This window comes from Acipenser ruthenus, chromosome 20 (assembly GCF_902713425.1).
Source record: "Acipenser ruthenus chromosome 20, fAciRut3.2 maternal haplotype, whole genome shotgun sequence".
Lineage (NCBI taxonomy): Eukaryota > Metazoa > Chordata > Actinopteri > Acipenseriformes > Acipenseridae > Acipenser > Acipenser ruthenus.
The window spans coordinates 27,327,351-27,353,760 of NC_081208.1; the positions used below are offsets into that span (position 1 = coordinate 27,327,351).

General features: G+C 37.1%; 1 protein-coding gene across 4 annotated transcripts; it reads left to right on the top strand.

The window, feature by feature from the left end:
* The first annotated feature begins 5,144 nt into the window (after positions 1-5,144).
* Positions 5,145-26,303, top strand: LOC117425952 (myosin light chain kinase 3-like). Of its 4 annotated transcripts, none has more exons than XM_034043292.3 (13): positions 5,145-5,450; positions 12,638-12,716; positions 13,312-13,720; positions 14,660-15,186; positions 15,460-15,565; positions 18,807-18,900; positions 19,820-19,929; positions 20,703-20,841; positions 21,173-21,243; positions 21,711-21,839; positions 22,663-22,815; positions 24,357-24,489; positions 25,233-26,303. In XM_034043292.3, the coding sequence occupies exons 1-13, from the start codon at positions 5,373-5,375 to the stop codon at positions 25,305-25,307; spliced, it is 2,103 nt and encodes a 700-aa protein (XP_033899183.1). In that variant the 5' UTR covers positions 5,145-5,372; the 3' UTR covers positions 25,308-26,303. The 4 variants fall into 4 exon arrangements, with proteins under 4 accessions (XP_033899183.1, XP_033899181.1, XP_058849756.1 ...); XM_034043288.3 differs by lacking the exon at positions 5,145-5,450 and adding an exon at positions 10,064-11,585; XM_058993773.1 differs by lacking the exons at positions 5,145-5,450; positions 24,357-24,489; positions 25,233-26,303 and adding exons at positions 10,052-11,585; positions 23,107-24,274.
* Positions 26,304-26,410: the final 107 nt, after the last annotated feature.

Here is a 26,410-nt window from a genome sequence, read left to right on the forward strand (position 1 = left end):
ACCCACATTTGCGGAGGTTTAATGAAAACACATTTATGCTTATCTGATAGACATATATGCAAATTTCTTAGCAATATAAGTTAGCTTGACATATTTAGTGCTTTTGTTACAGCAGGATCAGACCCTGCATCATCTGTTTAGCTAAAGTATTATAATACAGAATAAACATTTGTCATTGAATTGAAGTTTCTTTTGGGGTTTCTGTATTCAGCACTATCTACAATTTATAATATGTTTGCTACAGAGATTTGAACCCTGGTCCACTAGTTTCCCCAACAGTCTTTTGTTTCAACCAGGGACTAATTATTTGTTTTAAGCATGCATTACCTCAGGGACTTTACAGCGTGTAGCTATAGTGATTGCTCATGAGTCTCTGTTCATCACCACACTGCAGTGTTAACACCACTGCCAGCAATATGCTTTAACCCATTGAAACCATACTGTAAACATGGAGAAACTGCAAATGTACTGGTCAAATTGACCATGGTAAACTTAGTAAGGGCTTTAAAAGGTGAAACTTCATAGATAATGTTTCTTTGAAAGTAGGTTTTGAGAGGGGATGTTGAAAATCTTCCATGTTTCCCATTCTCCCAGAACTCGAGTTGGTGGAAAGGGTGTTTCCATATTTTTCCGAGTTATCACTTGAGTTGGGCAGGAAATACTACAGATTTTACCCAGAAATGCTTGTGAGTTAAAAGGTCAAGATGTGAATTCGCTGCAGGCGGTATTATTGTCAAATTGTCAAAGATTTAAAAGATATATCCATCTAGATGTTCTTTCGCTGCCAGACAGATTCAAGAAGATGTTGGCCGCAGTGTAATATATACAGAAATTTACAGGAAAGGGAGGAACATCACATAAGTGAGGAAAACAAAAATATATAATAATAATAACATAAGTGTTACATATTATTTGTTAGTGCTTCACAGGGGGAAAATAAAAGAAATACCAATTTCTACACTCACCACTAGGTGGTTCCTTGTCTTTTTGGCCAGATTTTTGTGTTAACCTGAGGAGAGCGCTGTTGCTATAGAAATACCAGCGTTGCTCTCTACCTGATTATAGTACCCAGTTGTGGATGCTAATGAATAGCACATTACAGTCTCAAAGCTCCGAATTATCCAATTAAACCACAAATGCAAAATCTTCCATGCTCTATCTTTGTACAGATCAATGACCGCATGCTTCCATTACAGTGATTTTAAATACAGTTTTACACACGTCTACATTAAGTAGAATCCTTCTTAGAGGCTAATCGAATACAGGCATTCTGTGCAATCTTATCATTAGCAAAAACTGACAAAATTACTGTCACTAGTATGTAGCATATAAACCTGTATTCATCAGAATACAATAACAGACACATTGGCTTTTTGTGCTTTTTTTCAGTTGCTTAGCAACAAACCAGGGTTTACACTGAGTTTATTGAACATGTTGCAGGAGATAGAAAAATACAGGTTTGTTATTCTCGGATTAATGAGCTCATTATTAAATGCAACTGTAAAACATTGTATTTGACATGATAAAAAATCACGCTGTTGCTCTACCCATAGAAAGATTAATTTCTGATAGACTGAAAGAGCCTGTCATTTAGGTTTATCTGAAGAAAGAGGTGTTGCTCAACAACTGTGTGTAATTTAGTTCAATTTAGGCACCAACCTTTTTTCTTTAATTACAGTACAGTGAACACAATTTAGTATTCACCTTCATATGCCACAAGAGGGCGATCTGGTGTTACAAATTAGCAAGACATGAAAAGCATGACAATATAAATAATTGTAATTTTTGACCCAAGGTTGCAGCATATCGTTCACTAATACAGATTTTGCCTGGTGTAAAACCAGCCGCCAAAGGAAAGACTCACTCACCGGCTGGCTAAATTGATTGCCTTGTTTCTCCTCAAATTTTACATATGAAAAATTGATTTTAAGATGAGAGACAAACTTTTACACCAAATCTTCACAACAGTATTTGGAACATCTGCAAAGCTAGATAGAATCTGTTTGTCGTCGCCTTTATGGCAGGTTCTGACCATCTTACTGTGAATATAGAAGAATCATGCCAAACACTGCAGACAGCAGCACCTCAAAAGTGTGACAAGCATGGGTTAGAGCACCGACATCAGCCTGGCGTTAGCAATAGGCTGTATAAACATCTGAAATCACTGGCTTTGCTGGAGGCTTTCACATGCAAGCCAAGGTTGGTGAAAGGTATTTTGGAAACGACAGTTCCCATGTGCATGTGATTGGGACGTCTATTTCTAGGTACCAAAACAAAGTATACGTAGGTCTGTCATTAAAATGTGTTTCTAAAATGTACGTGACAGGGAGGAGATGAGCTCACCTGCTGTCCCTAGATAAACTGGATTTTCCTATTGACAGAAAACCAGTTGGCGTGAGTGAGTGTGGAATATAAAACATTCAAGGCTGTAGAGCTACCTTGACGACTTGTTTGTCATTCAGCGGAATACAGCCCTTGGTAAAACGTGTGATATTTTCCTTTAAGCTGATATGTTCTTTTGCAAGATGAGGTGTTGTTTTGTAATGTTTTTCCTGTTTTATATGCTATGCTTTGTCTGTGTATTTTCTCTGATTCAATGTAGGCAAGCTTGTGGAAAGTTACTGATAAGGACCCATTCCTTATTTGGGTTATGATATATGGAGGTTGTCGGTGACTTGTACTCTTCCTGTGTCTTCTGGTAATATATCTTATTAGCAGGGTGTGTGTGTGTCAAATGCATGAATTGAAGGACCAAGAAATAATACAAGGGAAGCTGTGTTTTTATTTTTGAAGAAGAAGAAGAATCAGGTAACTACAGCTTAGGTATAAACAGCTTGTTTATAGCTCTTTGTTAGACCAGCAGAAGAAAAGACTGCTACACTCTGTTGTCTCTGAAAAAGGTGCATTAATGCCTTTTTCGGATTGTATGCAGATACTGAATTTTAATAAAGATATTAGTATTAAACTGACTAATTGTTCTATTAAGCAACACATTCAAGGTTAATCCACCTGTGAGCCAGTTAACAATTCACTCTTACAAAAAGGACAGTGAATGTGTTATGGTCCTCATAATCACTGCCTGCATAGTTTGCAGGGCATGAAATCTCCATGATGTTGAAAGGGTCTTCTGACAGCTTAATTAATTGTTGTAGGTTGGGGTCAGATTGCCCATAGGACCTCATATGTTTGATATATATATACTGTATATATATATAGCATGTGTTCCCACTGACTAAAAACAATTGATAAATAACACAGCCCTTCACTGGTGGGAAGACCTTTTAGTGTTTACCGGTAATTAAATTGATTCCCCTCACAGAGATAAAATATGAATAAAATACTTACCAGTACTAAAAAAATACATAAATTCCTTCTTGCTCCTTAAGAGCAGTCCTGATAAAGTAATCTCAAAATAGGCTCTTATTTTCCATTAAGTTATATGTATAGGTGTACTGTATATGTCATTCCCTTTTCCAATGTTAACCATGGAAATAGTCTTTGATCTTTTGAAGGCATTCAAAACATTGCTTCACTCCATTCAAATAAATAGTAGATTCAGATATTTTTTGTTCATAATTGCATTTTAGAATACATACGTGTATAAAAATGTTGCCGTGCCCAGAGCATTTCTTTCCCTTAAAAAAATAAAATAAATAAAAATAAAAAATCATCAAAAAACCCTTTTCACGATGAGCAGCACTCCACTGTGCTTTACCAGCAGCAGGTTTCGAGCTATGTTGAATGCATAAGTGTTTATAACTTCAAATTTATTTATGGAAAAGCATTTTCATAAAGTAGGTAATGAAAATTCTCTGCAGGGGTGAATTTGATGTGGCAGGGAATGGAGACTGCAAAGCACAGGGGCTGAATGTGCAGACAGATGGTACGGGAGAGGGTACTTTGTGTATTGAGAGAGCAAGGAGGTTTATTATACTGAGTGAAGTACATGTTTCATGCCTCATGACTAAACACTGTTAAACAAGTGGAGGCAGATCAGATTATTTTTAAGCAAGTGAATTAAAGGTACAATAAGCGCTTTACTTTTTATTTTAGCTTGTCCTCTCCGCCTACCCATGGCTTAGTTGTAACAACTGGAAACATTTTGCGAGAAAACTTCACCCATAAGTGGCTGTACTGCAGCATTCTGAGACACAGCCTTATAATGCACATGACAGCAACACAAAGGCATGCATAGCCTGAGTGGTTTAAAAAAAAAATAGCTCCACGTCCTGATGGATGCTAAGTAGTGATGATAAATCCTCAGAAATACCCATAAATACATGGAGCCCACGTTTAAAACACAAATGCTTACATCACATCTATGTTTAAATCTGGACCTCTTCAATTTGAGTATGATTTAGCACTAGAAACACAGCAATAGAGTATTTAGTTTATTTCACAATTTTCATGGTTAAGCCATTTTAGTAATACTTCATAGTAATGGGATTATTGGTACTGTATTTGAAATATAATAGCAATAAAGTACATCTTGATCCATCATTATCTGCTTGCGATCTGAGTTGTGCTTTCTGGTGGTGGGTTTTCTGCAAACATTGCCATTCCAGGAACACCTGGGATATTTGATGGACTTGTTGGTAATGCAGACACCATGCACAGACATACACTGACATCCGCCTTGTGGTGTCATGGAGATTCTTCTACCTTCCCATTGTTGTTACTGAATAGTTGCACACAACTCTGACGCATCTTATATAGTTCTAGTGGATCACACGACATGATCCTGTGACCACATTAGCAAGATATTATTTTGTTTCCAACATTCTTCCAAAACAAAAGACAATTGCCACATTTGAGCAAAGCCACCTCAGGGGCTTACCCAGGGACTTGGATGCCACTGATGCTATCGCATTCACATGAAACTGAATCCCTGTGTTTCCAATACACTTTAGCATACCTCGCAGACTGATGAACCTCAGCGTGTCTTCCTAAGCAGTTTTGTAGAATCGCCATGCATGGACTTCAATATCTATTTTCCTATCAGTGAAGATTAAAGCGATTATACCTTCAACAATACAGGAAGTCCCTCACCTAGGAATTATCCAGACAAAAGCAAATCTGGGCCTATTATTAGACCGACTCCTCATATTCCTTAAATACTCTGTGTAATCTATAGCAGCTGTTATCTTTTTGGAGGATGTGGCGAGGCCATGGGTGCTGCCCTGGTGAAGTATCAGTGATAGCGGAATGGGATATTACAAATACTCGCCAACGTGTTTGATAAGATACAATGCCTGTCTGGTGTTACGCAGTTAAAGTTCCAGCATGATTAATTGTTCCTTGGGCCTAATTTCATTAGCACTTGGAACGCAGACAGTGACTGACAGACCTGAAAGAATGCATGGGTGAAAGTGATGGGGACCTCTGTCTACAGATCCCTTCTGCTCAGCACTGGTGGGTTTAGCGTCTCTGCATATATAGAAAAGTTTACAGTAAGTCCTTTTTTTGTATTTCTTTCTTGCTTAAGGAATAAGGTTTACAGAAAATAAAGCTAGGATGTTTTAGCTAAGACAGATATTGAGTTCTCAAAGGAATAAAAACAAAGCTCGCTTAACGTCATTGGAATTGTAATAAAATGAAACAAAAGTAAGTGATACAGGAAAGGAATTGAGATACGCAGTAAGGAACCTCGATGATCACAGAGCGAAGGCTGTAAGGTTTTAATATGGTGTGTCCTGTGTATCGAAAGGGTGCTGACTGGATATATTACATGAATTTAAAATAAATTTTATACGTGTTGTATTAGTTCATTATACTTGCTTTGCATTGGAATTACTGACACCACCTCATTAAACGTAAGCACAATCCATGTGAGATGTACATGTTTACACAATGTACAATATATACTGCAGTTTTTATTACTGGCACCAAGTGAAATAACAGCAATAGGTGATTAACTGGTGATAATGGATATAGTTGGGTTTGGGGGAAAGTTAGTGTTATTTGTTTTACTTTCCATACTGGCATTGACCAGTATGGTTTATAATTAGGCTTAAGCAATCATGATGGAAAACATTCCTTTGTGAATTCACATTATCTGTAGATGAGAATGTTGCCTTGAAATCTGCTACTATGCCAGTGAGCAGCAGGCCAGTGAATAGGGAAAATCCATCCAGCTAAATTCTAAAAGCAAAAGCCCAAAACAGGTTTCAGCAGTAGCTAGATTCATTAAACAACACATTTTACTGTAGACTCGAGTCATCGACTATTGAATTTCACACTAAATAAAAGGCGTATGTGCCTGTTTAAAAACAGGAGGATATTTGTTCGCTGTTCTGTTGTAGTGGGTCTGCCTGGCAGCTACTGTATTTTGTTATTGTGGCAGACAATGGTAAAAGCTTAGAAAAGTGTTCTTCAATAACACAATAACATGGGACATTACAGCTTGAAAGCAATACAACATGATAACCTTTTAATTATTCCACTCAAGAGCTACTTCTACTGACACTGAGCTCCTCAGACGGGATCATTGATGTTTTCCTCTTGAGTTGTTGAAGGTAAAGAGAAGATCAATTTTAATTATAGCACTCATCTAATTATATAATGATATATCTAAGGACTCTGTGTTCTGTACTTATAGATCAAAGACACAAACATCAGTTCTCTCCTATTGACAGTGTTATGGCAGGTGTTTTTTTTATTTTATTTTTTTTAACCTCTGTATATCTACTAGGTCAGGGGGTACACATACCTCTGGGGTACACAGGACGAAATGCAAAAATAAAAAGTAAAAGATTATTATATATTATCTAAGCCACTGTGCATAAATATTTCATTTGTGTTTTGCAGCTCAAAGGTTAGTATAGCATAGTTTCAAAATAAACATCCATCTGTATGCAAGCGTGATTTAGATTGAGTTGATTTCCACACTGATATTAGGGTGGGTGAAGTAGGCATCTGGCGATTCTGTCTATGGAGAGTACTCTGTAGTGCTCATGAACTTTGCAGTTTTCAACTTGATTTAGGTAAGGGCTGCATTTTAGTAACAGCAATAGCGGCAGGTTGAATTTGTTTACAGTGTTTTATAAGAGTACATCTGGATTACCTGTGTATCTTTTCTCGAGTCAAAAATGGATCAATTTCTTACTTGCAAAAGACAAACGAAAGAAGGAAACACAGAAAGTGATACGGACTCCCTTTGGATCATATTTATGTTGGCTTTAATAAAAAGCTTATCATTGTTAGTTATTATAGTTTTTATCTTGAGGTTAATGTTTTTGATGTTGTAAACATTTTAAATGGCACATAGTTATGCTGAGATGAGAAGTAAATGGTAACATGATAAATATTTACAGTGCAGACTATTTTATAATAACTTTGCCAAATAGAAAGCGAATACATGTGTTTCTGAAGAGATTCCCATATACTGTCTTTTGATTCTGTCTACCCAAAGACTTGTAATTACACGTTTTAAGAATTACTGTTTGGTATTGTGTTCTAAACCATCACTTTGTCAGTCCCACACTGTTGTAACATAAATTGCATATTCAGATTATTTTACCTTTTTTTGCAACTGTGTTACCTATCAGAAAAGCGATTACTGGACAAGGGCACTGGAACTAGGGGTGCTGGGGGTGCGGCTTCCGTCGTACACAGGGGTTACAGTTTTGTTCAATGTCTTTCAGCACCCCCACTTTAAAAATTGTTCCAGTGCCACTGCCATTGGAAAGGGGTTCTTGAGCTGAAAACTCCAGACAGAAGGGGTACAGTTTTTAAAAAAGGTTGAAAACCATTGCACTAGGTCAATGGGCTAATCAAATGTAAAGTTGCATGGTTAGTGATACCTTATGATGTATATAGCTTTGCCTATGTTCTGCTGTTTGCTGCAATCTGACACCTATCAACACTATCAGCAGATGGACAGCTTAGCTCAACCAGTCAGGATTTCTATTTTGTCTGTCCTGGGACAGACAAAATAGACACTGAATACTGGCTGTACTGATCCAGCCGTCCTGGTTTTCATTTCAAATCGAGTGTTCTTGGTAAGGGAAACTGTATTCTAAATTGAGATTTCATGAACACACTGTGCCACCAAACTGTAATATGACTATTTTAGGTAACTGGAAAAATCAATTTACATCTAAAACAGGTAATTGGTGGAAAATAATACTGGATATTTGCAATTTAAAAAAAAGGTAATTTTTTAGAGAAATGTAAGAGAGAAATCAATTCTTGGAAATTTTGGAAACCTGAAAATGATTTTGAAGAAACAACTAACAAAACTAGGTTACAAGAGAACCTTGGCAATGTTCTGTGATATTGCCACACAGCTGTGACATCGCCTAGCCATTGAAATGAATAGAAGCAGGATCCTTGCCATTGTGTAATAGTGATAATTGTATTGCTATTTCATTTTAAAATAAGGTTTAAACAATGATTTGGTTATTTTTTTAAATGACATGTAAGGAAAATTATATTCTTGTATGTTTTGTTGTAAGAAATAAAAAACAGGGTACTTTTGAAGTGTTTACATTTTGTTCCATTTCATAAGTAGCTGTTATATATGATCAAGTGATATATGCCATTTATGCATACCTGACAAAATTGTAATTCTTAACTTAGCTTTCTCTTTGACATGTTCTGCTAAAATGTCAAGGGTCAGACACACAGCATACATCTCTAAGCAACTGTGCATAAACAGACCAGTACCCAGATCTGTTTGTCACGCTATATTGGGATGATCTAACATGCCAAGTTAAATTAACTATTCTAATATATTAAAAGGTAAACTGGGCAATGCAAACGTCAGACTGGCATTAAAGAGTAAGTAGCGGGGTTCTGAAAAATATAGCATCATACGTCCCCACGTGTTGATACAACTGTTTAAATAACTTATCTGTAATTTTTCTTTTAATTGTTAACATCCTGACAACTTTTTACACGTATAACTTTAAAGTTTGTTTCAAAGCTCTTTTCAAAATGGCCGCTGTAGTGCACTGGGGTTACATATGTCCTCTAAATCACTGCGGGAAGAGCGATTAAAAAAATAAATAAAAAATGTAATAAGTGCTCTGGCTTTTCTGTTCTGTACCACATCATGGATTGTTATTGCTTTGTTACCTGTTTGACAATGTGGGCAATAATCCTTACACTATCAGTGCACTAGAGCGGACATTTTGAAAAGATCTTTGAAACAGACTTTAAAGTTATAAGTGTAAAAAGTTGTCAGGATGTTAACAATAAAAAGGAAAATGACAGGTACGTTATTTAACATTTCTAGCAACACGTGGGGACGTGGAACACTCTATTTTTCGGAACCCTGCTACTTACTCTTTATCTGCTTCCATCCTTGTCATAACATTTTTTTTTTTAAATTTAATTTAATGGTCGCCAATTATTTTTTTATGTTTTCTCCCCAATTTAGTAATGTCCAATTATTTTTAGGCTCAGACCACCGCTACCACCCCTGCGCTGATTTGGGAGGGGCGAAGACAAACACACGCTGTCCTCCGAAGTTTGTGCCGTCAGCCGCCCGCTTCTTTACACACTGCAGACTCACCATGCAGCCACCCAGAGCTACAGCGTCGGAGGACAACGCAGCCCTGGGCAGTTTACAGGCAAGCCTGCAGGCGCCCGGCTAGACCACAGGGGTCGCTGGTGCGCGGTGAGCCAAGGACACCCAGGCCGACCTAGCCCTCCCTCCCCCCTGGGAGCTCCCGTCCTCTGTCGGCAGTGGAATAACATGGACTCGAACTGGTGACGTCCAGACTATAGGGTGCATCCTGCACTCCAGAAAAAGCGCCTTTACTGGATGCGCCACTCAGGATCCCCCTTGTCATAACATTTTAATAGAATCCTGAACATTGCCTAGTGCCTCCATCTCCCAGGATTTCCTCTTAGTGATGAAATGTTTTTGTTGCCTCTCATTGCTGGTCTCTTAATTAGTAGGGCAAGCTTTTGTAAGCTTTTACAAGCAAATATCAGGAGTTACCAAAGTGTCCACCACCAAATCATCTTGCTGTCTTGCTATGGTCATGTAACGTATTTGTGTCTTATATCCACTTGGGCTTACTCTTCATATTCAAAGCTAATGAAAAGGTAACACAGTTTCAGTTTGGTAATACATTGTGGTAATACAACCAATTGTTCACATTGGCAATAGAAAATCTCCTCATTGAGTATTTGAAAAGATCAATGTGGCAGGACTCCAGTATTCAACGAATGACCACATGACCGTAACATGAAACAGCTTCAAGGCTCTGAGAAGACACAATTTAAATTTAGATTTAAAAATTCTGAAAAAGTGAAGAAGACAAGATGAGACAGACATGAAAAACAATACCCTCCAACAAATATTTAGATATATGGAATTAGAGAACTACAAAGTAATTTTCCATGGAACTTCCCCTTAAATAAACAACCTTATCAGGATTTCAATTAACTTGAGCAATCTAGGTACCGGTGTGCCAGACCAGCTTTTCATTCCATTGTCAGAGAGGTTTATTTTTAATTTGGAGTGGCAGCCAATGCACTCAGTGCTAGTTGCATTAATACCATTTGAGAACATGCATTCTCCATGACTGTTACAGTAAAACAGCTGTAGCTCTCTCTGAGTCAACTCATTCCTGCTCAATGCAAACACTGGAGAAATATGCTTGCGGTAGGAAAAAAGCAAGGGAACAAGCCTTTGCCCCCCGTTGAACATCTTGCTCTGTCCTACTGCATGCCTGCGCTGCGAAAAGGTCATTCCTCAAATGCCCGGCAATCAACAGCCTCTAAAGAAACAATTTTAAATGTTTTGGTGACGTCAAGGGAGAGAAAGAATTTGGCCTGTGCATTGCGTAGTAGGTCATTTAAAAGCCTTGTAGAAAACTAAAGCAGATAGCATATCAAAGCAGAGGTGTTTATTTAAGAGTAGTGTCATGCCACTGGCACAAAGAGGGAATCAGTCCCAGAAGAGCTTCTGCTGTGGAAAGAACATTAACCCTTAAAAGCCTGGCTAATTGGGGGAGAAAAAACAAGTGCATGGTAGAACGTGAAACAAACCTCCTATTGCTAGCATCTTGATTCTTTTTGGAAAAATGAGTAAACAGGTGTCTCTTACGGCCTGTATCGCCAAAATGTATGAAGGTGGCACTTTGGACCGTGCTGGTGGAACCAGGACAGATTCACCCATAAAAAAGCCCAGCACCAGTCTCAGTGCCATGGACAATAAGCTGAATCTTCTGGATGCAAAGGTGGAGAAGATCTTGAAAAGTCAGGGGGAAGTCCTGAAGAAGCTTGAAGTAGTCTACCAGGGCATTGGGAACCTGGAAAATGGCATCGCAAAACTGAAGACAGCAAAGGAACCTCCAAGCACTGGAGAAGATATTTTGAAAAAGGGAGAGCCGAGTTTATACAATGAGATCAAGGCTCTGTGCACTGAAAGCGTGAACCTGCTGAAATCCCTGCAACAGGAAACAAACAAGCAAAGAGAGAAAATTGATGGGATTGAACGCTCTGTCTCCACCACAGACAAAGTCATTACATTTATTGGCGAGACCTTCAAAAGCTCTAAAATAGTGGCATATATCCTCAATGGCACAGTTCCCTGGAGGAAAGGCAGTCTTTTAGAAAACACAGAAGAGGTCAGTTTGTATGGAAGGTTTGATTGTTTTTACCCTTCCGCAGCACATATGAATATATATATATATATTATGCATTATTTATGCAGTCTTTGTGATTTATTTTGAATTCATTCTTTTTTTTCAGATAGCCTTTTATTTGAGTGTCAAAAGAATCCTTTGTGCATTGTACAAAAATCAGAATATCTTTTAAATTGGATACAAAATAAACAAATTGTCTTATTGATTAATTATAACTTCTTTCTGCAACGCTGCAGCCTGTAACAGGTAAATAACTACAGCTTGAAAGGAGAGGCACTAGAATTGAAATACACCAATAATGCCAAGTTCACAAAACTTTGAAGGCAATATTTGGTGGTCAAATTATTATTTATGTATGTATGTATGTATTTATTTATTTATTTATTTATTTTTATATAGTGGCAACCTAAGCAATTAATAATTTACAAGCTAAAACTATAAGAAAAGCAGATAACCCTAGTAGAGAATGATCCTTCAGCTTCTTATAGCCACCCAAAGACAATAGTGTTCTGTCGAGAGCTGCTTCACTAAGAAGTCAGTAATTCAGAACATTGTGCTAAGTGTGTCTCCTGTATGTACTAAATACCAAATAATAAATTAAACATGCACCATCCATTCTGGTGTTGAATGCAGAACAAAAAAAATAATATGGGTCCAAGTATTTTAATAGATTACTTACATTTACTAATATCCCGGAACTGAAAAATCTCTGACAGGCCAAAAACCAGTATATCTTCTGAGCTTCTGTAAACATACTGGTAATTACTTTATTTATTTATTTTTATCAATGCATCTAAAAGTAGAATCACATTATGCTTTTTGTATTTTTAAACAGTGGAAAAGTAAACATAGCCCTTAACCATACACTACACAAACATTGGCTAATAACATTAGAAATGAAAAAAAAAAAAAACATTATAATTATAAAACACCTTTATTTCCTTTGGGATACACATGTGTTAGAAATTCACTGTTGTGTTTTTTTAATGGAAATAGTAATTCACTGTTTATTTAATTTATTTTTTTTTTTACAGAAAAAAGAAACAGGTGCAAAGCCCAAAGCTGAATTCTGCAATCGAGCAATTCAGGCTGAGATCAGGAGATCTCCTGAAGGTACTTTAGGGTTACAGTCTTGCTCTCCGTTATGTTTCCATCTGCACCATGAAACTCAATCTCATCTCGTTCCAGTCTTCTGTAATCTACAATCTATAATCCAATCTGAAACTGGACAAAATACAAAAGTCAAACAATCAGCTGTTTTTACTGTAGCATGTATGTGTACAGTTGCTATTTATAAATTAATTCACCAACTTCCAAATATAATTCACAGCCTTCATGATCAGCCTAAATATATACTGTATATTTATTTTTTGTGTGCATATTGGATATTTAAAACCTACCTCTCGATTTCTTTCAGCCCACACTCTTAACTGGGGCTCACAGAGTCTGAATTGAAATCAATGATGAAAATACATTTTGGGGGAGAAAAGGAGCATTATTCAATGTTTATAGCAATGCGTTTTGTGAAAACACGCATTAAATGTAAATAATGAAAACAGAGCATGTGTTATAATCATAAAGGCAGTGAGTAGTTAAATATATCTAATCTGCATGTCTCCACGTCTTTGATGTAGCTTTTATCATTTACAGTGGTTACTTCTGGATTCAAACACATGTTCTGTTTTTTTTTTGTTTTTGTTTTATTTAGATGATACAGGTGTGAAGAAACAGCCAACTAAAACAGATGAACGTGTCAACTCGGCTCTTCAATCTCAATCTGACAATCAAGTGGATGAAAGTCCCCTAGCCCCCATCACATCTACAGAAGTGCTCGCTGAGGCCAAGAGCTCAGAGCTCAGTATTGCAAGCGCCAAACATACTGCAGAGAATAAACCGTCTCGGAAACCCAAGGAGGTCACCATCAAAAGCAGAGAACCCACTCGAACACAGACCTTTATTAAAGAAACCCATGATGTTGGAGTGAACACAGATGACCATGATGCACCTGACTGTCAGAAAGAGGAGGTCACTATTACTGTTATAACAGGGGAGACCCAGACTCCAGCCCCCGCTGTCAAACTAGAGCTGAATGAGGCTACTGCATCACCTCTTGACCGGTAATTAAAATGTCTCTGTTTCATGAGCTTTTAATCTAATGCATGCAAATATGATATTTGTGCAAACAACCAAAAGATTCCCATCAAACAGAGGCGCAACCCCTTTTGAAAAGCACACTTCATGAACTTTAAACAGAGTTGCCAAATTCTTTGAACCCTCTTAATTCCATATTATATTGTGCTTGTAATTGCTCTATAGCAAGTGCGGTCCAGTGTGTTGTCACCATGGGCAAGTTCCAACCAGTCTCATAAAAAATAAATGAGAAAAACTCTGAGAGAGGTACTGTACACAGTCAAATAAATGCTCCCTTCAAAGGCTGCACTTTTATTCAAATCCTTCCTAACTAATTTTCTAAATTGCTGGTAGTTAACATGTGCAGACAAACTGAAGCCTTCATCTTCGAACCAAGAGGTAATCAAAACACAAAATAATCCCGGTGCTCCTACAAATAGAGCCTTTTCCTGTTATTTTTACTGCCTTTTTTTATCTTGACTGTTAAGTGACAAGCACCAATATGCATGTACGTATTTCTTTAGAGATCAATCAAATTATCTGAATTTTGGCAGGTCTAAATACAGCTCTTCTTTTAATCATGAAATAGGACCCTCTCTGCCATTTCATATATCTTTACAGACATAAATTCACAAATTCACTGATAGATTTTCATGACCTTGGTCCTCAAATTGTTATTCTCTCAGTGGATGTGTATAGATCTTAAAGCAGAATTTAACACCCAGTATCAAATGTGACACAAATAGAAGCCAAAAAGGTGTGGGTCGATTGTTTATGTGTAACTTGTGCATAAAATTACTGTGGACCACTAACAGTTTCCTGTAACAAGGAAAAAAAGATTTGCTTTATTATTTGTTCCAACTTGTATGTTTTGAGCGCTAATTAATATATTTGTTGTTAAACTTTGCAATGTGTTACTAATTTAGGCATCCCGATATTAAACATGACATTCCCGGTGAATTACAAAGAAAGCCATCTTTGGCTGAACAAGGAGCTCTTTCAACTACACAGCAGCAAGAAGAAGCTCTGAAAAGCTCTAAAAATGACGTCAAAGGAGCCAAAAAACCAAAGGCAGAGAAAAAAGAGGTCCGCAAATCCTCCAAAAGCGCTCTACCACTGACAAAAAACAAAGATACTGCCTCTGAAAAAGACCTTGAAGTTCCCGTAACCCCCCTAAAGGGCACTCCCCCAGACAAAACCCAGAATGAGCAGAAAACCCAGGCCAGTGAAGCACAAAATACAGACAATGACAGTGTCAAGAAAAATAAGGCTGAAAAACTCTCCAAAATTGAGTCGCCAAATAAGTCAGCTGATCCTGTACAACGAACTGAGCCTGAGAAGAAGACTTCAGCAACAGAGACCATCGTAGCATTGGAGACTAAAGCTGAGGAGACCTCAGACACTAAAGCTGTGGTGAATGCTAAACCTCAAAAAGCATTGCGAGTTATCATTGGTAAGTACCAGGATTATATTGTGTTTGGATATGCAGCTTTTTACACTACAGTGTTTGTAGTTAAAACACATTTCAATAAGGTAATAAGGATGTGATTTTTAGCCCATTAACTGTCAACCATTTTGATGGTCAGTCTTGAAGTAAGCAGTGGGTAAATTCAGCCTGTTTTGTCATAGGAATGGGTGTTTATTGACTTGTAAGTCAAGTGTAACTATGTATTGTCCAGAAGAAAACATTTGGAGTGCATTAATGTGCATTATTTCTATTTTCTAGATGACAGCCCGTCTCAGCCAGCACCCTTTGAACATCGTATTGTAAGTGCCAGGCATATGGCAGTTACCTCGTACTACTCGCTCATTCAGAACGAGCTCTTAGGAGGGTAAGTTGTACCAATTAGTTATTTTATTACAGTGGTGTCTATTTTAATGGTCTAAAGAGAGAGGCAGTGTTAAAATGATCACTGTTTTGTGAACAGTGAGGTAGACTGATTAAAAAAAGCAGCAGAAATGTTTAAAACTAAAGAGTACAGCAATGAAAATGGCAGTGATACAACTAAACGAAAAGGAGAAACTACCAGACAAATAGCAGAAAAACTGTAAAAGTACTGTGTGGGCTGTTATTGACAAACACAGGAAAACATGAACTACTGCAACTAGCTCCAGGTGTGGAAGACCAAGAAAAATACCTTAACAAGATACCTTAACAAGGTGAATATCCTTGGACGAAAACCAAGATGCAAACCTTTGTTAAAAACAATACACAAGAGAAAGTGATTGGAGTTTTCCATTGAATACTTGAAGAAGCCTCATGATTTCTTCAACCAAATTCTATGGTCAGATGAATCAAGAAAGGAGCAATATGTTTGGAGGAAGAGAGGAAAAGAATTAAAGATTCATCATGCCCAGTGTTAAACATGGTGGAGGTTGTGTGATAGCATGGGCTTGTTTTTATTCCTCAGGCACTGGCGACCTTTGTATTGTAGAAGGATCAATGAATGCTGCAAAATATCAATACATTTTGCTCTCTCATTTGTTACCCAATGCTAGAAGGCTTATTGGACGGAGGTTTGTATTCCAGAAGGATAATGACCCTAAGCATTCTGCGAAGTCTACAAAAAAATTTCTGAAACAAAAGAAGATTACAGTTATGGATTGGCCATCTCAGTCCCCAGACTTGAATCCCATCAAGATGTTGTGGATTGACTTGAAGGCTGCTTTTGCAAAAAGGAAACCAAAGTCGATTGCAGAACTCAAAGCTGTATGTGTTGAAGAATGGACAAAATTATCTCCGGAAAGATGCCAGGAACTGGTTTCAAAATACAAAAAAAGACTGCAAGCTGTAAAGGAAGCAAAGGATGGGCACACAAAATACTAATGTAAAAGTGCCCAAATACTTTTGTCTAAGAATTAAATTAGTTTTTGCATTATTTTGAAATGTGTTATTTTTGTTATGTAATAATTTGTTGTTTTATTATAAAGCTGAACCTCTACTTTAATCTATTAATCTATAGCTTTCAATAGAACAATTAGAAATGATGGAAATCACTTTCTTTGTGGTTATTTCCAATTTTTTTAACTGTCCAAATACTATTTTATATATATATATATATAAAATACACACACACACAATAGGTCCCTTATAATATGGAATAGTAGGAACTATTAGTCTACCATAAAATATAAAATAACAGCTTGACATTAACCAGACAGCGGTTATGTTAAAGTATTTTTTTTTTATTATTTACAGAGGAGTGTTACTTTGCCCAACATTGCTAAAGTAACATTATGAGGTAAAGGTCTTTACTTTAGTTCCCTTGACCCTGGCAAAATGCCAGAAATAAAAATAGGCCCAAGGTGAACTTGTTTGTTATAGAAGGCCTGATCACTTGCAGATATCTTCCCGTTGCTGCCCCTGGTTATATTTCTGTGGCTGGCACAGCTAAAGTCTAAAAACAGATTCGAATTCTGAAAAGGGCCTGTGCTCTTTATAAAAGGACAAATACTTTCACGGAAACATGTCAACACTCAACATGATTTGGAGTTTAAGGTTAAAGAATTAAGGGCATAAATAATGTCATGCATACATATGAAATGACTAAAATTGATAGGAGACTTTGATAAGAAAATGGGCTTTGACAACAGTGGATCCAGTGGATTTTGCTAGTAAAGTTATAGACTGGGTCAAACAACCGGAAAATAAAACTTGCCTATAAACACGCCAGATATAAATCTGTTAGCTATGTAGTTTTATTTAATGAACCAAAACAATTTATAACTGGTTTCTTCTTACGGTTCAGTTTCCCTGAATGTGCATTGCCTTGATTTGACCTTTACATGATGTGTAGACACTGAAAGATACACATCACATCACTGGGATGTAAAAATAAAAAGTGGAGGGCAGGAAGAGGGGTTAGACTCATCGACGCTTGACCGTTTCTAGCACACTATTTGCCCAACGCTCTGATTGATTCAAGTGCTTCCCTATTACAGCATCACATATCCATTACTCTCCTGGTAAAAATTGTGCTTCCTGCCTTTCCTACTATTAAAGTCATCAATTAAAGTATTCAATATGCCTATTTTGACAATTTTCCAAGATTTTCAGTTACGGTGGTTTGATGTCATATGCACAACAAATCAAAACAACAGAAGCAACAGGGTGTTCTAATGAATTGGCACACGGCTGTTCATGGGTTAACCTTCTCTGTACTAGTTACGATGTTGTGACGAGCATTACGTGTGAAGCTCACATATTTGAAACAGCCTGTTCTTGCCTGTGTGATGGAAACCAACATGGGAAGAGTGATCTGTCAGATATAAGCACAGCTTTAACGGAAGGATGGGACTCTGTACATTTTCTAGCACTGGGCATTAGATATCAAGTACTATCTGCTTTGATCTGGCCAATTACCTCTGCTGTCACAGTTGTTGTAGGAACAGCAAAGGGTATGGGCTGTATTCAGTTCCAACATTTCAAATAAACAACCAGACATTGACAGGCCCGTGCAAGGGTGTGATATTCAATATTTATTGGGGGTGGGTTTCATGTGTGCAGCGAACAACTGGCAAGAAAGACACAGCTAATCCTGCCTGGGCTATTCCAAAAACAGTGTTGGCCTACCTTTGTGTTTGTCATGTACAGGGCTATTTTTAGAACCAGATAAGCAGCCCTGTTTGCAAAACTTTCTTTAGTGAGCCATTTCCATGTCAGTACTGCACTGTGTTACTTCAACTAGTAAATAGAAAGGAATGCATTCAGGCAATAAATGTAATCACTTCCTTGACCTCAGTGATCAATCTTTGTTATTGAAAAATGTAATAGGCAAGCTAGAACAGTGGTACCCCAAAATCTGTTTTCTAAGAATGATGAATGACCAGGAGTGGAACCCTTATCAGAACTTTGTTTACTTAAGTGAAATCTCCAAATGTTACCCAAAAACTACCAATGAGTGTCCCACTCCTAAAAATTATAAACCAGCAAATACTTTTAGTACTGCAGACTTTTATATACAGCAGAGTGTATATTTTCATGATGATTTGCCATTTATTTATCTATCTAGAATGTTAATCTGTATAGGGAAAATTACTTTATGGCTTGTCTGTGTGTGTTTGTGTTGACAGGGGACGATTTGGCCAGGTTCACAAGTGTGCAGAGCTGTCATCTGGCCTCATGCTGGCTGCCAAGATAATACAAGTTAAAGGCTCAAAGGACAGGGTAAGCAGTGAATCAAGGATACCTGGTCCGACACACAGGGCTTGTAGTTCATGTGAAGCTGATTTATAGGGGTCCATTGGCACATTCTGTTCATAGCTGTCTCACACTGACGCAACCTGAGTCTCGATTGATGGCTAGGTTTGTTCTGGAACCTTCTAATCCTGTTTAACTGCACTTAACCTTTCAATTCACAAGACACAACTTTACCTTACTGGTGTTTTAAATAACAAACAAGGGCCATAGTAAGAATGGTTATGAAAAGCAGCAACAACATTTACAACAACTGAGCATTGTTTATACAGTACCTTCAAAGTTTGTACATATCGGACACTAATAGTGACTTTGATGTAACATATCTGGGTACAGTGTTCCATGACAATCTTTTTAGTAATTTAATCATAAATGCAAAAACTAATTATTGGGGCAAAACATTTAAACAACAAGATATTTGCATTCCAAGATTGTGAAACATTTTACATTTTTTTATTTAAAAACTGGACAAGCTTGATTTAAATTGCATAACCAGTACCTTACAGCTCTGCATTGGCTGTAGCTACACTGAACATTGGCCTTTAAACTTAATCCAGTTATTAGGGGGGTTTATGGGACAGTGGTGGGGGGACTCCATGCAGAACTTGATTCAATAATATATTAGAGCAGTGGGCTGTCCTAAAGATTTACACTTACCTACTAGCACCACCTGTTGTAAGATAAAGGAACTGCACCAATAATCAAACATCTTTGTACTGTATGCCAATTGGAGCCAAAGCAACACTGAGTGCTATACAATTAGGAATAAATTTAACCATTAACTCTTTGCACCCTGGATCCCTCCCGCCATGGTTGTAATGGGTGTTAGGAAATACAATGTATTATTTTATGATGTGTTTTTTTTCTTTCTTTTCTTTCTCTAATTAAGGATGAAGTCAAGAATGAAATTGGTGTAATGAACCAGTTAAATCATGTCAATTTGATCCAGCTGTATGATGCCTTTGAGTCCAAGAACAATCTGACTTTGATTATGGAATAGTATGTTTTTTAATCATAATTGTTCATAAGGAATAAATAATTGAGCACCCACATAGAGTACTTGTAAGCTGATGCACAGATAACTGTAGAGCTCTTGATTACACCTCTAACCATCTGTTAAAGCTATGTAGTTCCATATCTATATCGTTATCTATATCTAGATCTATAAATCAACATTATAAAGGTGAATACAGTATCAAGTTAGTTTATTTGTGTTTGTTTTCTTTTGTTTTCAATTCTTAATGCAGCCATTTTATGACCATTAACTTAAGATGATTCTATGAAACCCTGGTACCTTGAGAAGTCTTGACATCATTTTTTGGTTTTCTGAAGTGAAATAAAGGACACATGGGTTTACATTTTATCTATTTTTTTTCTCCAAGGCAAAACTTGTTTAACTGCAACTAAATGGAAGGCTGTATAAACCCTTGTAATTGCTGATAGGAGTTTTCTACGTTTAATTTTTTTCTACAGAACCGGGTCATTTTTGTACTGTAGCAAAAGCTTTTTAAATTGTGTCTAGGCCCTTTGTCTCTGTCTACTGATTGCGTGGGGTAAGAGGAAAGATCAAAGCTGGTTTACAGACTTCACAGATGCAACAGCACAAACTTTGATACTGTACAAATCAGTGATCTTGTACACATTCACACTGAGATCTGTTTGGATTCCTGTGACTACACAGCAAGCGTAATAAAAGCAAATGTTCTAGTTTAATTTTGCCAGGCCAGTAGGTGGAAAGTTGACTCACCACTTGTTTTGTTGCTGTTCTGCAGTATTGGCGGAGGAGAATTATTTGACAGAATCATCGATAATTATCAGCTGACTGAGCTCGATGCCATCGTGTTTACCAAACAGATCTGTGAGGGGGTTCAGTACCTGCATCAGCAGTACATTCTCCATTTAGACCTGAAGGTAAGGTTCAAACATCACGCCTGGCTTTCTGGATAAGCTAACTGTAGTCAACGTGGTGGAGCTCAATTTTAAGTCACCTGTGTGTATTGCAAAAAATGAAATGTGTATAACACCATGTTCTGTCTCCCTGCCTGTTACCATTGGATAAACTATTGAAAATATATGAACAAGGTAATAAACTGGTTCTGTATAAAGCAAAGCAGGGTACATCATTAATGACTACATTATTTTTATGCTTTTATTTAGCATTATAGCATTATTTGCTTTATAATTTTGAATGCTTAATATTACTGTGTTATTCTCATATTTTCTTTTTTTTCATTCATTTTAGCCAGAAAACATTTTATGTGTAAACCGCACAGGAAACCAAATAAAAATCATTGACTTTGGACTGGCAAGAAGGTAAGAAGTGGCCCTTTATTAATTCTAGGGGTTGATTTGCTCAACTTATACCCTTTACAGAGTAGCTGGATTATTTTTTATAGCGCCACTTACTGTTGTACAGAATGTTGAATGCGCTGAAGCTGTTTTTGGGAGATCATTTGTTGCCCTTAGATCCTACATTGCAGCTTTGACAGTAGTAAAATAAATAGCCATTATGTCAATGAGCTATACATGACTTATTTAACATGTCTTTATACCCGGTGAGTCCTCAAAGAAGTGATAAACAAGGCTTTATTCATGTTAGATGTATGTAAAGTTATTCCTGTGGTTAAGCCCAATTCCCATAACATGGCTGAATGTCTTAAAAGGTGGACCTGCTTCAGCTGTAACAGTGCAACCATATGTTAATGAGAGAACTTGTCATGCATTATGAATGGAATGCAATTTTTTGTGACCAATTGATTACATTTCTGCTTCTGGGACAGGTACAGACCCCGCGATAAGCTGAAAGTTAACTTCGGCACCCCTGAGTTCCTGGCACCAGAAGTGGTGAACTACGACTTTGTTTCATTCCCTACTGATATGTGGAGTGTGGGAGTTATCACGTATATGCTGTATGTATCACTGGGAAATGCCGACTCTTTCTTAAATAGTGATTCAAAAGGTATTTGCATCCTTGGGTCCCTAAGTCAGTATAATCTTTTAATGCTATTTAGAAAAATGAGAAAAGATGGTTAGACTGTACTGCAGGTATGATGTAAAAATCATCCAAATCCCTTTGGTATCCTGCTTTATAGGAGACATTTTGCTCATCACTGGAAAATAGCTTACACATAACACACACATGCCTGCAGTTGGATTGTGTGTGTGTTATTCTGCAAATCTGTTAATCATTGAAAAATAACATTAACCTGAAGTATGTACATGCATATCCACAAACTTTGTATGACTTATTTTTTAAGGCAAAGTTCCCCCTCAGGGTTTCACTTTGGTCAGGCAGCAGCGCTTGATGCATGTAAATTAGTATTAAAAGATGCCCCAGCAAAATCGTGCTGTATAATAACTTGGCATCTGCTGGAAGAGGTGGGAGTTAACTCATTCCTGTTGCAGTTACTTTAGGTATTTACACAACACAGAGTGGTGTAATTGTTCCATGAGTGTGGATTGTTGAAAAAACATTTAGTAATTACTGCATATTACAAGTAAATGAAAAGACCACAGGAATATGTATAAACATATATATTAAACAGCTGAATTTGGATACTTGCTTTACCATCTGTGAATCCCTGCTTTTGTTTAGCAACACAGTGTGATTTGGAGCGTTTGAGATTTTCCTTGTTGTTGGACACAGTAGGAGCAGTAGATGTTCCTAAATGTTAAAATCCCAGCCATCACACATTGGACTGGTCTGTAACCACAATGTGCTTTTTTTTCCAGGCTGAGTGGGATGTCTCCTTTCCTTGGAGATAACGACACGGACACCATGAATAATATCCTCCATGGCAACTGCGAGTTTGATTCTGACTCCTTTGAAAATGTCTCTGCAGAGGCCAAAGACTTCATCTCTAGGTTGCTAGTGTCTGAAAAATGGTACGCCCCGTATTTAACATTTAGAGTACTGACATGAGCATGAACCAGTACATCCCTTTAGGTTTAGTGTAGTACTGTTGTTGTTTTAATATTATAAAACATTTAATAAACAATTTGTGACCGAAGGGGGTATACTAAATAGACCAATTTTTAGATCGATCTCCGCCAGGCCATATCTGCTTCTTTTTACTCCCCACATAGGATAACCATTAAGTGAAATCTTGTTTTTCACTGTATAGTTTTAACATCAATATGCTCTTTTGCTAATGCTGCCACTGTTTCTTTTTGCAGATTCCTGCTGGAATGATCAATCTTTTCATTTCATGGGCCACTCATATTGATTTGTTTTAATGAACTCAGTCTCTCACAGAGGTTTTTTCCAAGGCACCCCATTGTTGTGTCTTTGTGCAACGTGTTGCATCACAGAGCTTGTTGGCAGGCAGTGACTGCAAAGTGTCAGGAAGTGGCTAAACTTATCTCTAGTAATGAAAGGGGCTTTCACAGGACATGCTGTAACTCATTTGTAATGATCACTTTAAAGCATACCCTTATCCAGTTTGTGCTGAAATAGGACTGCAGCTGGATAATGTGACCCTTTACTGAGAAAAGCATGTTTCATGTTCCTTGAAGAGGACAGCAGAGTACATTTTCAATCAATTGTGTGGGTTATGTCCAAAATACTCCTCTAACTGGCATAAAGTATTTGCTGCCTAAAGAGTAAGGAGCTTCAACAGACTGCTTTCCCATCCTTGTCCCTTTTCATGGTGTTTGCAATTGTTCTTATTGCAATTACTCAAATATTGTTTTGTTTTTTTTATTCTCTGTGCTCTGACTTTTAGTTCAGGAACTGCTCTTCAGTTCTAGTTGTTTTTGTTTTTGTTTTAATCGCTCTTCCTGCAGTGATTTAGAGGACAGATCTCAAACCCCAATGCACTAGAGCAGGCATTTTGAAAAGAACTTCAATACAGACTTATATAAGTGTAAAAAGTTGTCAGGATGTTAACAATGATATGTAAACAGTTGTAGCAACATGAGGGGACGTATAACACTATATTTTTTGGAACCCCGCTACTTACTCTTTAACACAGACATCTTAATATATACAATATTTGAGTATTTTCTCAGAATTATTACAAATGTCATACAAAGGTAAGGGGGCAGTCAAAAAAGAACTAAGAAAATACAATTTTGAACTACTTACTCTTTAATAAAAATACATTTCATAGGAAAGACTGGCTATACTACTGTTCTCTGTATATACCTGTATCTGATAGTTACCCAAACTAAACAATATCTAGGCTAGGTGTCGACACTGAGAAAAAGTAGATAACTACGCACAGACTATGGAATAACTAATGCCTCAAGCCATTCAAATGTCTAATGAACACAATTAATATTGACCGATTTGTATCAAACATTTCCAGTCCAACACAATAAGAGAATAATACAAAAAGAGAAATGTATACCACAGAGCAATTGTTCTTCTAATCTTCCCACGTCCTCAGGAAATGTTAAAGTGCAGACTTCTCTTTCTTCAACAGCAGTAGAATGAGTGCCACCGGGTGCTTAAAGCACGATTGGCTGAACAACTTAGCAGAGAAAGCCAAAAGGTGCCAAGTTCTTCTCAAGTCTCAGCTTCGTTTACAGAGTTACTTGGCTCATCGACAGTGGAAGGTAATGGGTTCTGTGTCAGATCAACTATTATTTGAAAATGTGATATTTGCGGTTTTTGATTTGCTGTTATGCAAAAGAAATGGATGGCAGACTTGAAATCACAGAATGATATTTTGGGAGATCCAATAGTAACACTGTTGAATTTATACCACTCACACACACACAAAAAAAAGTTGTTTGGCTACTTTTGCAACAATTACAGTTTTTGGGAAATTTTTTTTGGCCCAAACAGATATGTCTTGTTTTACAGTGGTCTGGAGAACACATTAAATAACCCTAAACTTCAGATAGGGATTGAGTCATAATATATCATTTAAATTGACTAGCTTTCAGGTTTTAAAATATGTTTTCTTACCTCTGCTTACCACTAGCAATATAATCACTTATTCTTGTTTTTTTCTGCTGAACCTCTTTTGGCTCTTTGTTTATATTTTACTTGTTCAATTTCAAAGACAATGTTTTAAATGAAATGCTGCTGCTTCCTGGTGCCCAATCACATGGGCTGCAGTTCAAACTCCCTCCTAGATGGTTTAATGGAAACCAGGCCATGCAACCCACAACAAAGTTGCCAGGATGCTGCAGTTTATCTGTAGTGTTGTATTACAATATTCAAATAGTCTTACAGAAAATAAAAAGTAGAACAAAGAGACTCTAAGCTGTAAAAGGCTAGACAGCAATTATGTTAAGATTGGACCAATTGTTCACAGTAGCTTTAAAAACAGCATTTCATTTTCTTTTTGCAGAAACATTTCTATGTCGTTGCTGCTGCCAACAGACTGAAGAGAATCCACCAGCGTGGGTCTGTGAATCCTGCATAGATGGGTCAGGAGGGCTGAACAGGGCTTGGCATGGACTCTACTACTCCACTCTCATTTCATGTGATTGCATTGCAGATCTGCCTCTTATAGACAGAATGGTGAATTGTAGAACAACTACTTTGTTTACATTACCTGTAGTATTTAAGCATTTGATTTGAATGTTTTTTTTGGTTATATGAATAATATTGCAATGATTTATATACAGTTCCAGTGAACATTATTACTCAACCTTGCATAGTTCTGTTGCTGCTTATCGCCCCACATTGTAGAATCCGCAAAGAAAATATTTTAAAATCATATGCAAAGCTGCTGTCTCTATAGTCAGATAACTATTACTTTTTGTAAGAATCTATACAAAATGAATATAGCAAGGTTTTGTTTTCTTCAGTACTTCATTATCGAGTTAGTCATTTCCAGCTGTGATTGTATCATCGCATAGTGATAACAGCCTGCAACTATTAGATTGTGCTAAACCAATCATGAGTTTTGTTTCAAAATTAGAACATACAATTGTATTTTTTTTTGTTGAATATATATTCTTTTTTATATGTACAATTGAACTAGATGTACAATACTTTTTGACAAAGTAAAAGCAAAGGGCAGCCATATAAAAAGGTGTGGTGTTCTTTTGAAAGTATATAGAGGGGCATTTAACCCCTAATTGGCTATCACAACTGAAAGTCACACAGTTGGCTAGTGTACTCATATACACAACTCTACTTACCTTCTGTGAAGGTAGCAGTAATTTGGCGTGCATGCACGTACTTGTGCTGATCACTACAAACCTACTGTACTGTACAATGTTAAAATAAATTGTGAAAGAATTGTTTTCAGTATGTGCCATGCCCTCTTAAACAAGCGCAATGGGCTGTGTATCTCACATGGTAACAAAATAATCATTTCACACTCACAGATATTACCACTTTGATTCTATCAGTATGTTTCAATATATTTATTTAGATGTAAATAGGCTTAATTTAATGTGATAAGGTAGTCATGACAATGAACATCCTTTGTGGCTACGGAACAATGCTTTGTACCTCTGTCCTCTCATTTAAAACAGGATCTGGACCACTACATACTCCCTGTGAAATGTGTCATGC

Coding starts and splice junctions, on each gene's coding strand:
- LOC117425952 (XM_034043288.3), top strand. CDS start 11,040: ATGAGTAAACAGGTGTCTCTTACGGCCTGTATCGCCAAAATGTATGAA. Junction 13,721..14,659: donor ACTGCATCACCTCTTGACCG/GTAATTAAAATG, acceptor TTACTAATTTAG/GCATCCCGATATTAAACATG. Junction 20,842..21,172: donor TTCTCCATTTAGACCTGAAG/GTAAGGTTCAAA, acceptor CATTCATTTTAG/CCAGAAAACATTTTATGTGT.